Below are 14,842 nucleotides of genomic sequence, written 5' to 3' on the forward strand. Positions count from 1 at the left end.
TTAAGGCGTGATCGACGTATTAAATACATTCTAATATAAAGTTTTTTGGTGGAGAGTAGTCCTACAATGATAATTATTATTGGACATTTTATACACAAAAGCATGTCATAAACGATCGGTTCACCTCCACGCCCTGAGTTCTCACTTGGGACGAGAAAGTAAAGCCCAAAACAAAAGTTTTTATGTGCATTTATTTCAAATATTGTTATCCGCCGAGTCCGACGCATTTTAATGCATTTAAATAATATTTAAAAAGCTTGGGAGAACACAGTAGTTTAATTTGTTGGCTTATTCAAATGCTTATAAATGCCGTTTTAAACTTAAAAGATGTAGGCTATTGTCCCTAAAAGTCAAGATGAAGATTAATTAATTAATTAATAAAATGTAAAACAATACATAGTTATCCGTCAGACGTCTTCGAACATTATAAAGAATCTTGTGGCAGGATTACATTTTCTAAAACACGAAATTGTCTCACACATCATACGATATGGATGCCAATAGACAATTCAAAGAAACTTAAACAAAACTAACAATCACAAGGATTAACTTTGTTGCGGGTAACCAATGAGAACATGAGACGACTTTATTCATTTAATTTTTATTATCGTATACGCGAAATGGACTGTCATTTAAAAATGATTCTTACTCAAATTAACATTGACTATAATCGCGAATATACAATGCATTGTGATATCCACGCAAGTAATGCTGTGAAAAAAAAGAATGTCCAAAATAAAACCAGATAACTAGGAGATCATTACGCGTTAGCAGATATACAATACGGCGCTTAACTTAATCCATCATGATGGTATACTGGAGGTTGTAATGTGTTTAAATATACAATCCTTTTTTTCCATGATAAAAAATAGAAATATAGTTGTGAAAATATAATATTCTGCCTCTTGCAGAGGAAATAACTAACAAATCGCATCGGGTTTCGTATAATTATCGTTTTTATTAATGCCTTGTATAACCATCCATACAAGTCCGATAAAAGTATGACGCGTGAGGGCGCACTTTATTTTATGGAAGGCCATTTTTATTTTTACATTTTTAAACACATATCTGTAAATATTTTAGTTTATACTTGGGTTTTCTTTATATGTTATGTATTTTATTACATAATTTATTGTAAACTATACTTAACTTATTGTATAAACTATTAATTGTGTAGGTTTTTAGCTTTGTTAATGCATTTTTCAACGGGCGCTAACGGCGTCTCGTAATTTCAGTCACGCTTCGTCGCATTCGCTGTACACAATAATACGACATGAGGCGGTTATAAATTGGGTATAAAAGTCTAATTTTCTCGTAAAATCCCAAGTTTTGCAAGACGCAACATCAAGAAATGTTATTACCTATATACATAGAACCTACGGATGAAATTTTATTAGGGTACGTTCTTATACCATGGTACATGGTGAGGGTGATTTTTGACTGGACTAATGTTATCATTTAGAACAGCGCCCTCAATAGTACAACAACGTCACATAGAGAGAGAAGACGACAACAAGAATATGAAATTCCCGAAAAGATATACCGGAGAATACCCCGGAGAATAAACTATTCTGTTGACACAGAGCTACAGAGCCGACTCGAGTGAAGAGATTTAAAGTAGATTCAAGAAGATAAAGAACTTTAAAAGAACTTGTAAGTTAAAAGAATCTTGTGGGATCAGGTGCCGTTTTCGGCCACCTCGACTTGTAAGGACTAGGGTATACCATTATAAAAAGATGGGAAAATAGGGGTTGGTGTCCCATTTATTAATTGAGTGTCATCATCATCATCAGCCGTTGTCAGTCCACTGCTGGACGAAAGCCTCAGCATGTTTCTGCCACAGTGCACGATCTCTAGCTGCTTCCTGCCACTGCACTGTACCCCAATACTTGTCTATTTCATCTCGCCATCTCACTCTTTGTCTTCCTCTATTTCTACTCCCATCCATCGGTCTCCATGATGTCATTAGCGAAGTCCATCTATTGTCTCTTCTCCTACTGATATGTCCAGCCCACTTCCACTTACTTAATTTGATAGTTCTTATAATGTCTTGAACTTGTGTTTGTTTTCTCACCCATTCATTTGTTTTTCTGTCTTTATATGTGATTCCGAGCATATTTCTTTCCATGTTGTGCTGTGCTGCTGCTATTTTCTTTTCCATTTTATTTGACAGTGCCCAGGTCGCAGCTCCATATGTCATGGTTGGTAACACGCATTGATTAAAGACCTTTCTTTTTAGGCTTAACAGTATTTCCCCTCTCATGATGTTGCTCAGTTTACCATATTGGCACCAGCCCAATCTGATTCTCCTCTTTATCTCCTGTTCTTGATTCTTTTCTCTCAGGCTAAATTGAGTGTGCTAAGTGTTAAAATGCTGCTGCTTTTGTTCTTATCTTAGTGCATTATGTTTCGCTGTAGAATTAACTTCAGTTTTCAAGCTACAGTATATTATATGGAATTTCTATTATATGCCTCTTAATTATTTCTATATCATTTTTAGGTATTCTTCCCTAATATGGATATTAGGTGGATTCCCTAAAGGTGGATATTGAATAATTTTTACGGATATAGATACAGAAAGTATAAAGAAATTAGTTTTTATGTTTTTATTCCAGTTACAAATAAAAAATATAATTTATCTAACGTAACGATAACAGTAGTACATAGATCTATCACATACTGATTATTAGGTAATCAGTAAAACAAATAAACATTATAATATTGTCAATGAATCTGTACCATTTTGTTCCCAGAAAACACAGAACGTTTGTTAAACGTAATCGAAACATTTGACACTGCATGTTTTTAGGTTTGGTTTTTCTAAAACATTTTAAAGACGTTTTTAAACGTTTCTGTGTTCTAATTGAACGTTTGCATCAAAACGTTATAACGATTGAAAAACGGAGCTGATAATGTCGCCATGCAGGAGATGATTGGTGTCTTCCAATATAGCATGGAATACATCGGCAAGCCGTTCGCTGTAGAACGAGTCAAGCTTGCATAGACAAACCAATTACTTTCCCCGCTCTACCCAACAGCTTCTACTGATATTCCCAGCCCAACATAGGCTACAATATCCCCAAATAGAACATCACTGATTATTAAAACATAAACATTCTATAGTGAAATATCCTGCTTTACCCCAAAGAACCGAGTTTCCTCAAGCAGTATACAGCCTTGTATTTAACTTCTTAATTATATGATCAACATGTCCACCCATTTAAGCTTTAGTCAAACACTATTCCCAGATACTTATAATTGTTAACAATCTCTGCCTCCTTTCCTTTAATTAATGTATACTTTCAGACCAATTATGTTTTCGAAAATCAATTCTTATTTCTTTTGTTTTATTTATGTTTAGTTCAAGAAAATGTTTGCCATAATTGGTAAATCGAATAATCAGAAAGGTACAGAGAATAATCGTTGTTATAAGTCCAACTATAGCCGAGTCGTCGTAAAACAAAAATACATATAACTAGAGGGTACTCCGAGAGTACAAACCTCCGCCTACCGTAAAATTCCCCTACATAAAATGCCACCTGAATATTTTTTTTTTACATTTTTTTTTATTAGTTCTAAGTGTAAATATGCTAACTGCACACTACAAAGTTGTGGATGACAGTGTGGTGTAATGGTTATGTATCCAGCCTCTCACAGTTGAGATCGCTGGTTGAAGTCCCACTGAGGTTTTTTTTTTTTATTGTTTTTTTATTTCTTTTTTTTTTGTTTTTTGTGGACCTTGATCTTTGACCCTGACCCTTCAAAATTTAACCACAATTATATGATGTGTCATTGTCATTGTGGCTAAGTTTGGTGAGAATCGGATAAAAACAGTGTTCTCTAGGCAGTAAAATAGTTTTTTGTTAGTTGTGACCTTGACCTATGACCTTTTCCCCTCAAATTCGAACTCGTCCGAGCTTTTGGGGCATAGATCATTGTTGCCAAATTTGGTGAGAATCGGATAAAAACTGTGGCCTCCAGGCTGTTCACAGACAGACACACAAACATACAGGGGTGAAAACATAACCTCCTTGGCGGAGGTAATTATGTCGTCAATGAATCTGTTACCATTTTGTTTCTGTATCTACAATCGTTTCATTCATTTATCTTTAACATTAAATGTAAATGTATCAGGTGATCAGTAAAGCAAACATACATAATTACGTTAAAGATTTATTGTCCCTTGAAACACAAAAAATAAAGGTCAAAATATTCTAAATTGAAATTGGCCATATCAAAGAAATATTAAAGTTGTTCACTTTAAGTCGAAAATTCGAGCCAAAAACAACAAGTTTACGTAATTAACAGGTAAATTAATTTTATTACATTTCGTCTGGAAAATCGTCGCAAGCGAAAGTAAACAAAGATTTCAAACCACTAGTATGCATTATGCATGATGCTAATTAGGATTGTTTACAACTTGTCACGGTTGAGAAGGTGTTTTCACACAGATCGCAAGGAAGTTTTATGATTATGCATACAGAGTAGCCAAACAAGCGCGTTGCATTATGAGATATGTTTTGATCGAAAACTTTAACTGGAAGTCAAAGTTATTTTTTTAACAAAAAAAAACGTCTGTATTTCAGTTAAATGATTTTTTTTTTTGACTAATTTTTGGTGAAAGTTAATAACTATTATGATACTTCAAAATGACCCACTTTTTTTTAAATATTTTTTTTTTTTTTTTTTTGGAATTAGTCAAAGGGACAATACATCTTTAATGAATCTGTTACCATTTTGTTTCTGTATCTACATTCGTTTCATTTATTTACATTTAACATTAAATGTAAATGTATCAGGTAATCAGTAAAACACATAAACATATAATTATGTTAGTGAATCTGTTACCATTTTGTTTCTGTATCTCTACAATTCGTTTTACACTTAGCATTAAATGTAAATGTATCAGGTGATCAGTAAAACAAACAAAAAACATATAATTATGTCAATGAAGCTCGTCTACCGATGCCAGGTTCTTGAGTTCAAATCCATGTTGTTGGGATTTATCCCTTGCAAATAAAAAATATGATTTATCTACCTATAGGATTGGGCCGATTAGAATGAATTTGCCAAAATTCTTTTACATATTTCACAACATTATAGAGTGTAGTATTGTGATATTTAGTTTAGTTTCACATGTTTTAATTCCGATTGTATTGTAGTATTTAAGATGTTTTGATTCCGATTGTACTGTAGTATTTAGTTGTATTGTAGTTTAACATGTTTTAATTCCGATTGTATTGTAGTATTTAAGATTTTATAATTTCGAATCTGATTGTACTAAAATTTAATGTGTTTAAATCCAGATAGGCATAACATAGTATTTAATATGTTTTAATTTTGATTATACTGTAGTGTTTAGTTTAGTTTTTATATATAGTAAGTAAGTATACCTACTTATATAGGCCGAGTTAATATAGTAATATTGTTACATAATCTTGGCATTCCGTAACACAGTACCTAATAATAACATGCCTTGTAAAAAGTACATGCTTGCTAGTTTTTGATGTTTTATATTGTTCCTTGTAGTTTGTACCGTATGTTACATAACAGAACAATTATATTGTCTTCCATTTTATAGACACCCTTCTCTACATAAAACATAATACACCACACCCCTATCATAATAATGGTATAGTCCATATAAGTCGAGGTGGCCGAAAACGGCACCTGATCAATCTTGTGTTGTAGTCTGGCTTGGCTTACAATATATAGTTGAAACTACAGTAGTTACATTGTACCATGGATTAAGACACAAGTAAGCCGTAGCAAGGAAGGGCTGAATAAATTACACACATATTGTCCTTATTTAAGATTCACAACAATTGAAAGCTTTCATTTTGTTATAATAAAATGGAGCTGTCAAGTATTATAGAGCTGGAACATCTAGTTCCTAATTTATTTTTATTATCATTTTAGAAAAAGCACAAGATGTCATATTACGGTTACGGGAACTGCAGAGAAGATTACATTGGTCCAGTCCAATGTGGAAAGCCATTGCTCTCAAAGCTTAGATCTTTCTACTACAAACATGCTGTTATTGATAAATCTGTACGAACGGAAGCTAGGCATGTATTGGAGAAGATCATAGAAAAGTTTAAAATGTATACAAGAAGTACAAGCGTGAAGTATGAATTTGGTGAATTGATTCGCCAGGGCAGTAGCTTTGAAGGTCTGAGGGTAACTAAGCCTATTGAGTTTGATCTACTTGTACCAATAACCCTGAATGGCCAAGCCTTTCTTAGAGAGATGAAGGAGGCATCAGGATACTATTTCATATATAGCAGTGATGATATTTGGAAGAAATGTATCATAGATGGTATGCTAAGTCCAATAAAAATTAACCGTAGGATGCAAGCAGTGGTAAATGATGCAATTGAATTTATGAAAATACAACTCCCAGGATATGACATCAAAATGCGTGATCAAGGTGCAGCGAAGAGGCTTCGTGTAAAACATGGTGATGTCACTATTGATATTGATTTGGTTCCTGCTGTAAAGCTACAAGGAGGAGAATATCTTGTTGCCAAACGTCATCACCAAGCAGACTATTACCATTCAATGATGCCTCTTGCTGATAATATATTCAACCATATCTGGCGAATGAGTTACTCTGAACAAGAGAAAGAAGTTATAAATAGAATGGATGAAGTGCATCGTGCATGTCTTAAGATTTTAAAGGCAATTGCAGCTTCAGATCAGCATCGTTCACAATTTGGAAAGGTGAAATCATACCATCTCAAAACCTGCCTGCTTCTTCTAAATGAAAGAAATGCGGAATCGTGGAAGGAAAACGATCTTGATATTTGGTTTAAAGGACTTATTAATATTTTAATAGAGTTCTTACAGGTAGAGGACTCCAAACTGAATTGTTTCTTTAATAGAGATATTAATTTGTTCCAACCAATCAGTGATAGTACTTTGGACAATTTAAAAAACTGGTTGCGCCGCATAAGCAGAAGTGATGAAACCCTCATGGCAGTCCTAGACAGGTAAGACAACTCAATATACTGTACTGTGATAAATCAAAAAATAAAAACCAATTAAAAAGAAGAATTATGGAAGTCTTAAACAGGTAACTACTGTACTGTTACAATCCAACCAATCTATCAAAAGTCAAAAGTGACAGGCTACGCATGTGTAAGTTAAAAAAATAGTGAAAATATGCTAAATTTTAAAAAATTTATATAGATTGTCAGAATGCTCGGGAACCCCTATTTTGCATTTCATTTTTTAAAAGTGAATGTATCATATGCATGATTTATTATGAAATTAAGAGAAAAAACATTGATTAAGTCATCATTAATTGCATCAAATTTGTTTGAATTAATTTCGATAATCAAACAAATTATGACATTTTCTTAAGCCGAAATAACAAACTTAACATTAACTTTCTTCCTTAAAATGTTCACAGTGCATCATTTTGATGTCATCATAGTAAAAAATTCTAATTCACTACAGGATGTAATAATCTATCTGCACCAAAGTGGTTACTGCATAGTAAATACACGGAGGAATCTTTCTACAACTTTTAGTCAGCTGTGTATGGTTCAGGTGGTCTGTGCTGGGAAACGAAACAAAATTTTGTTTAAAAATATCCATATTGTTTGTTCAATTTTATTTCTTAATGTATAGATTATACATATGATCTATATTGAAATCTAGATAAAAAGTAACTTGTTTCTTTATTATTATGTAACAAATGTGGTTTATGACATTATACACAGAGGGATCTTTGATCGGATTGTGATACGAGCTATTGTATTTGCGTTAGCAAGATCCTATGATATATTATAAGTATTTAAAGATTTGAGAAAATCAATCAATATATCTTTTAAAAATAAATTATCTTTATTTAAATCAATGCTTATAACCTATAATTCGTCATAGAGACAAATTAAATCTAGTTAATAACTTTAATTTTTAAATTTCAGCCCTACAGATAAATATATAATATAATTTTCAACTTTTGACCAGCATGAAAAACATATTGTTGAATTTAGGTTGTTTGGAGTAACTACCATTCTCCAAAATATTCATACTGTAATATGTTTACTTTTTGTAATCTATTTCTTTTACTTAGTATACAGGATGAGAAAGACGACAATGATGATGATGGCGACAATGATGATGATGGCGGCAATGATGAGGATGACGATAATAATGAAAATGAAGCACAAGAAGAACAAGCTAGTGGTGGACTGGGATCATGGATGGGAACTGCTGCTGCTGTGGGTACAGTTGCAGCATTTGGTTTGGCTGTAGCATTTTCCTATCTCAGTACAAGGTATGTGGACAATCATCATTCCATGAGATGTGGCAACGCCGAATTGTAAACTATTATTTATTAATAAATAAAAATGTACTGTACTATATTAAACACAGAAATCTTTGTAATGTTTTATTCTAAAATTAAGACTTTTACACTTGGTGTATCTCAAGGACCATCTCTCGAACCACTCCAAAGTTATTCCTTACAAACGTCACCAGACTACCAGTACACCTTACTGTACTACCAATCCCCTACACACCCAACGATATTTCTATTCTATTTTTGTAATTTCATTCCAGCAGTGATTTTGAAATTAAGGTGTACTCCATCGACTCACGAACACAGACAACATACACAAACTTGTCTTCTTCATCCACTGTCAGAGACTTGAAGACAAAGATATTCAGCAGGCAAGGAATACCTGTGTATCGCCAAAGACTTACCTACAATGGTAGAGTATTAGAAAATTCACAAACGCTTGGTGAATATGGAATCCAAGAAGGTTCAACAGTGAAATTACACAATTAATTTTTGATTGATTTAATAAAATAGTATGCAGTTATTGGCGAATGATTTCAATTTTATTTAACATTTAAATGTAGTTAATGTTTTGTATTCATGGCGAATAACTAGTAAAGTCAGTTTGCGGTACACATTGTGTTTCCAAAAAGGAAAAAATAAAGACTTTTGTTTGTTATGCTGCAATCGTCAACTGCAATAATGTTAGTGATTGGTCGTATTTATAGCTGAATCCAAATACTGTAATAATAATATTTGATCTCATCTGTATATTAGTGATTTGTTAATGAATTGAATGTAATTTTGGTCTCAATAAATGTCTTTTCTGGCATCAAATAACTCTTTGTGTGTGTCCTTATGGTAGAGATTTCATTGACATAATAGAATCTGCAGATATGTCACCTAAAAATCAAAAGAGAATGATAATTGTAAATATGTGCATGCAGATCCAAATGCTGTGCTTTGTTGAAGGCTTCTATGTACTGTGAATGTTTGCAATTCTATTATTGACTAATTGTAGGCAGACATGTAAAGTAAAGTTCTTTTTTCGTTGATAATTGGATAATCTGAAAGCCATGAGTTAGACACCTTACCATAATACTAAGTTTTCTGTGATTATTGCAAACCATTAGACATTAATCCAGTCCTCAGGTGGCTTAGGACAGTCTTTTGGCACAGTGAAGAAAGTGCCTGGATCATCAATATTGGGTACAAAGTCAGCAAAGGTGTTTGTTGTGAGTGTCAAACCTGAAAATTTAGGATTCAGAAATTGAAATTGTTACAATTGTTTTAATACCCTTATTTACTATATCTCGAAACCATGGGATACAATAGACTAAACTATCCAACAAGGATTGGTTTAATTAATCAAGAACACTGAGCTCGCCTTGCCAAGATAGGAACTTGTAACATCAGTCGTGGAATTGACCATGTCACAGCCACAGATAAACCCTTTGATCTCTGGAGCTCAGCATCCTGTTGTTAGATTGCCTTGGTTTAATATGCTCTATTACAACTGTATGCATGACTTGCCTGAAGTCTGTAGTATTATCTTTAAATGTTAGTCCACCAGTTGACGTTTAAATTTTTGTTGAGTAAGAGCTCACGTATTACACATTTATTAAATGTCATGTGTGCCAAAATATTGATCTTTTGAACAATATTAAGTTGAAATGCAGTCAAGACAACTGTATGCCCCACATACCTTCTTTACTGTATGTGTATGTTGTTATATCTATTGGAATACACTTGTCAGTAACGGTGTAGCTAGAGTTTATAGCTCCAGACTTCACCATCCATTGGTGGCCATTTAACACTCCTCCAATCACAAGGCTGCCGAGATAGGTTGCATCATCTAACATGAGCAAGAATATAAATGCATTGCTTAAGTTACTGTATAAATAGTATGCTTTTAAACAATTTTATAGGTGTAATAAAGTATTCTACGCACCCGAAATGCAAGGAGATGACATGTTTTGTGTCAGTTTTTCCACTGTGCATTTGTTGTTTACAATTGTCCATTTTGCAGACTACGAAATAAAGCATAATATAATAGTATTTTACAAACTTTAATACAGTATATAGGGGTCACCTTAGAGACCCAACAGGTCCCTGCAGGAAAGTGTCCCCTTAATATGAGTTTCCCAAAAAGGATGTGTACTTTACTGTATTTAGTATCCTTTCTAACTCATGTTTCAATATTGGTTTTAATTTTATGGTTTAAAGCAGGACAAAGAGAATAAAAGTAATACATACCAATTTGTAGTCACTAATGGTGTGACTTTTAACAGGGAACACGCCCACTGATGTAGTCACGTTTAAACTGTTAAACGATCCAACTAGTTTACTGGTAAAGTCATATGCGAAAGTTTCCCTTCCCACCGATAATGTTCCAACAGCTGTCGATGTATTCATATTCATCACACTCACTATCGTTTGACCTGTAAATACAGTCAGTTTTATGGAAAGAAAAGAAAAAAGATAATTCATACCTTTGCTTAAGTGATACTGTAGTTTCCCATTTTGCTTATTGGCCCAGTAAATCAAATTGAATTTCAAGAAACTAATAAAAACACATGCATTTATTATTTTAAACATATGCATAGAGTATGACTGTTTATAGAAAGAAAATAGTTAGACTTAACCAGCAAATTGGTATTATTATATGATGAATCACACACCAATTTTAACAGAATGCCATTATTAAGGTAGGACGTATTAACAGCAATATAGAGGCCCAAATTCTTCACTTACTCCTCTGACGGTATGCTTACCCAATGAGGCTTGATATTGGTTCGGCAAACAGCATGGCTTTTGACCATTTGCAAAATAAAATACTGAAATCAACAACAAAAGAAATTTCACCGGATTATGACGCATTGATGACATCTTTGATCAGAGTATTATTGTTTCTGCTGTCTTTACCATGCAATAAGTCTACTGTCCAAGTTCACACAGGTTTTTGTCCCAGATTTATTGCAAATATACCTTGTGATATGGGCTAAATTTTAGAAAGTATTTACAGTAGATACTGTTTGTTTTGTAAACGCAGTGTACTAAATTCAAAGTTCATAGTGGTAGTTCTGATATCAATCAATCATTTCAACAAGGGATAAAGTAAATAGTAGTTTAAATTCATGAAAGGAACAAAGGATATGCTAACTGTATATTGTCTTTCATGCCCAAACGGCGTTCCATACAATAACATTTCTTACTACGCTCGAGTAATCGTAAACGCTCGAGTTAAGGTTTTGCAGCACGCTGTTTATCGAAAAATGGCTGTCAGGATAAAGTTAATATTTGACGGCGTTGATATCAAGAAATGTATGTTCCTTGTTGATTCAAAACATATAATAATTAAAGACTTAGAAAGGGGTATTAAAAAACGTTTTCTTATTGAGAAATCATCCAAAGTGTCTTTATTTATTGATGACTTTATTCTACCCTCAAAGGACGGTATTGAGTTGATACACGATAACGACATTGTCTTCGTGAGGTAAGCTACATTAAATCTGCTATTGGCTGTTTCAAAAGGGCCTAGCTTTTATAGTTATCTTTTTGCGTAGTTATGCTTTATGGATAGTTTTATCATGCTAATTAATTCTTTTACCTTCCTTCTATACTCTCTCTTCTATTTGTGAGGCTTAGGTAGGTAGGTTATTATTCTTGCAATACAAATTACAAACAATATGTTTAGTATAGGCTAGTAGTTGGTACAACACAAGAAGGCTATGAAAAAAGTATATATGATGCTAAGATCCTACTTTGTTTTTTTCAATTGATAATTTTTCAGGGTTCGACTGAAACCAGATGTTTCTGTTTGTTTAGATGATTGTGAAACTAAAAAAGAGAAAATTAAGAAACGAAAAAGGAAATCTTCAGGAACTGCTGAAAACAGTCAGCTGCTAACAGCTTGTACGCCAAGCGAGAATGACATTGACAAAAAACTATTATTAGTGAACGAATCAGTAAATAAAAAGAAAAAGGTAGAAGAAGTAAATGATACAGAAAGTGCGAAGAAGAATAAAAAAATTGATAAGAAAAAGAAACACAAATTCAAAAAAAGTAATAGTGAAAAAAGTTTGGATAGAGTACAATGTAATTCACAAACGAACACTAACGATGAAACTGAAGTAATTAGTAAAAAACAAGCAAAATCATCTCAATTGGAAAAGGTGCTTGATAAAGACAATGTATCGAAAGAATCTAAAAAGAAAAAGCAAACAGCAACAATGGACGTACAGAGTAGTAGTAGTGATAGCTCTAGTTCCGATACTTCATCTTCAGATGGTAACAAAAGACCAAGAATTAAATGGAACACTGAGCTAAGTAAAACTAAAAACAACATTACCACCAATAAGCAAGGGACTAAAAATGCGGTTGAAGTATCGACGGCCAGCGTAGATAACAAAACAAAGGTCAAGGTTCGTCAGGTGAAGGAGAACGGTGACAAAAAGCACATATTCTTCGAGTCTGATCCAGATAGTAGCAGCGACGATGATACTGATCTTGGAAATATTCAAGAAGAGACTGGGAATGAAGTGGGAATAAAATCAACAGAAATGAATGATGAAAATAAGGATGACAGATGGGAGGGGGAAGAAATTCAGGAAATGAATAGCGAGGTTTTAAGGAATCAGGTGATACAGAAGGAAGTGGTTGAGAAGGTAAAAATATTTTTAACTCTACAACAATAACTAAGCATCAGCAAGATTTTTGTAAAAGTAGGTATACTACTATTACATTTGTTTACGAATTACATTTTTGTTATTTTAGCAGCCCACCAATTTGCCTCCACCTCCATCAAGAGACTACAGCAAATTAAGTCCACTTATAGGACCACCAAGAGTAGGAGATGTTATTTGTTATAAGGTAAAGTTTTTCATGTTTTTTTTACCTAAATAATATACTATCAATTACAATGATTTAAAAAATCGTGTATATGTAACCATAGAAATAAATGTCACCCTACTACAGAGGGCGTTCAGGAAGAGACCTCATGGGTTGAGTCATGTTGTTGAGCCAGGTTGTGTTGGAACAACCCAATAAGTCTCTATTATTGATAACTTCCACTATATGATTTTGTTTTGTTAGATTTTGGAACTTTCAGCAAGTTACATGCCAGAAGTGTCTGCATATAAGGTAAATATCATACATGATCTAAATCAAGAAATTAGACAATTAGTGTAGTATACAAAAGGGAAACCTTTGTGGTCAACAGAAAATCTGTTTACAAAAATTATCTTACTATTGAAATGTGAAGAACAGACTGTCAACTGAGATTTTCTGCCTGAAGTGCCCTTATGTCGACATGGAACTCAACTCAACTGTGTTGACATAAGTGCTCCGAGCAACTGAACGCAACTGACAGGCACAAAAAAATGTTGCTTTCAGTTGCCCATGTTCTACTTTTTTTCGGAACTGAAAACTTCGAATCAAGTCACGCGACCAATAGGGATCAGTTCAATTTTACTTTAAAAGCTCACACATACTGGTTCCTATACAAATATATATATACGTGTTGTGCAAGTAAGGTAACCATGACTAGTTACAATCAGTTCCAGTGTTGACATATGTGCTCGCACACTGATTCCTTTCAGTTCCATTGATCAAAATTTCGACATAAGCACTCTCGCGCAACTAGTTCCTTTCAGTTGAGTGGGGTTGAGTCTAGTTCCGTGTCGACATAAGGGCCCCTTAAACGAAGTCATCCAGTTTTTTAATCCAACATATTATCTGATTTCTCTCTCTAGGAAGGAAAGGTAATGGAATATGATGCGACCTCACAATCTGTAACACTAGAATTATGTGAAGGATTCACATCAAGTGAAAATATGAAACGTGAGGGACGGTTTGAGATGGAACTAGATGAAGAATACACACAAGATAACACAGAACATGAGAATGTGGTATGTATAAATATAATGTAGATTTTGCCACAACAAATATACAAATGTGGAGAAAGAATTTGTGAAGCAAATTATGCTAATTAATAAGATATATTTTTGCTAGAATTGTAGTAGTGTATTATATTACCTTACAGGTTTCTGTGCAATGGTCAGCAGTTATGGCTCCAAGACTTATCACATAGAAAATGGAATTGTAGGTTTGACCAACTTGCAAGGTATCAGCAAAAACATCAACATTGGTTATGCTGCCATAGCTTATTGACAGGGTAGTGTAAACAAATGAAGAATCATGTATTAAAAGGCAAGATTTGAAGATACTGTACAGTACATGAATATGCAATTTAAATGTAGGTCTTGCATTATTTTAACTTAGCTTGGACACCTGTTCCGCTACCGTCAAATCAAACATAAATGTTTATTTTTCATGCTGCTACCCGCATATCGATTGGCGCATAGGCGTGCATCATGTAAACGGAACATTGACGTGCAAATTGCTGCCGCACCAGAATCATGATGGAACCGGTGTGAAAGACTCTTTATTCAAAAAAACTAATTTTACCAAGTTATTTTATTGTAACCGAAAAAGGACCTAAAAAAAATAAAAGTCAACTATTGGTTTAATATTCATTGTTCTCAGGTGTCT

General features: G+C 33.5%; 3 protein-coding genes across 5 annotated transcripts; 2 read left to right on the forward strand and 1 right to left on the reverse strand.

The window, feature by feature from the left end:
- The first annotated feature begins 1,509 nt into the window (after positions 1-1,509).
- Positions 1,510-9,148, forward strand: LOC144840590 (cyclic GMP-AMP synthase-like). Of its 2 annotated transcripts, none has more exons than XM_078696459.1 (4): positions 1,510-1,653; positions 5,920-6,992; positions 8,084-8,287; positions 8,575-9,148. In XM_078696459.1, the coding sequence occupies exons 2-4, from the start codon at positions 5,932-5,934 to the stop codon at positions 8,798-8,800; spliced, it is 1,491 nt and encodes a 496-aa protein (XP_078552585.1). In that variant the 5' UTR covers positions 1,510-1,653; positions 5,920-5,931; the 3' UTR covers positions 8,801-9,148. The 2 variants fall into 2 exon arrangements, with proteins under 2 accessions (XP_078552585.1, XP_078552584.1); XM_078696458.1 differs by having other exon boundaries at positions 8,572-9,147.
- LOC144840613 (uncharacterized) lies at positions 8,833-14,442 on the reverse strand. The gene is made up of 7 exons (XM_078696495.1): positions 14,327-14,442; positions 11,065-11,127; positions 10,547-10,731; positions 10,242-10,320; positions 9,996-10,145; positions 9,385-9,538; positions 8,833-9,193 (listed from the first exon to the last, which is right to left on the reverse strand). Exons 3-6 carry the CDS (start codon positions 10,709-10,711, stop codon positions 9,420-9,422), a joined length of 513 nt encoding a protein of 170 aa, XP_078552621.1. The 5' UTR covers positions 10,712-10,731; positions 11,065-11,127; positions 14,327-14,442; the 3' UTR covers positions 8,833-9,193; positions 9,385-9,419.
- On the forward strand, positions 11,510-14,822 carry LOC144840588 (uncharacterized). 2 transcript variants are annotated; one of them, XM_078696455.1, is made up of 6 exons: positions 11,510-11,786; positions 12,084-12,957; positions 13,070-13,162; positions 13,385-13,432; positions 14,044-14,199; positions 14,334-14,822. In XM_078696455.1, exons 1-6 carry the CDS (start codon positions 11,566-11,568, stop codon positions 14,379-14,381), a joined length of 1,440 nt encoding a protein of 479 aa, XP_078552581.1. In that variant the 5' UTR covers positions 11,510-11,565; the 3' UTR covers positions 14,382-14,822. The 2 variants fall into 2 exon arrangements, with proteins under 2 accessions (XP_078552581.1, XP_078552580.1); XM_078696454.1 differs by having other exon boundaries at positions 11,511-11,786; positions 13,067-13,162.
- The last annotated feature ends 20 nt before the right edge of the window (positions 14,823-14,842 follow it).

This window comes from Antedon bifida, chromosome 4, assembly GCF_963402885.1.
Source record: "Antedon bifida chromosome 4, ecAntBifi1.1, whole genome shotgun sequence".
Lineage (NCBI taxonomy): Eukaryota > Metazoa > Echinodermata > Crinoidea > Comatulida > Antedonidae > Antedon > Antedon bifida.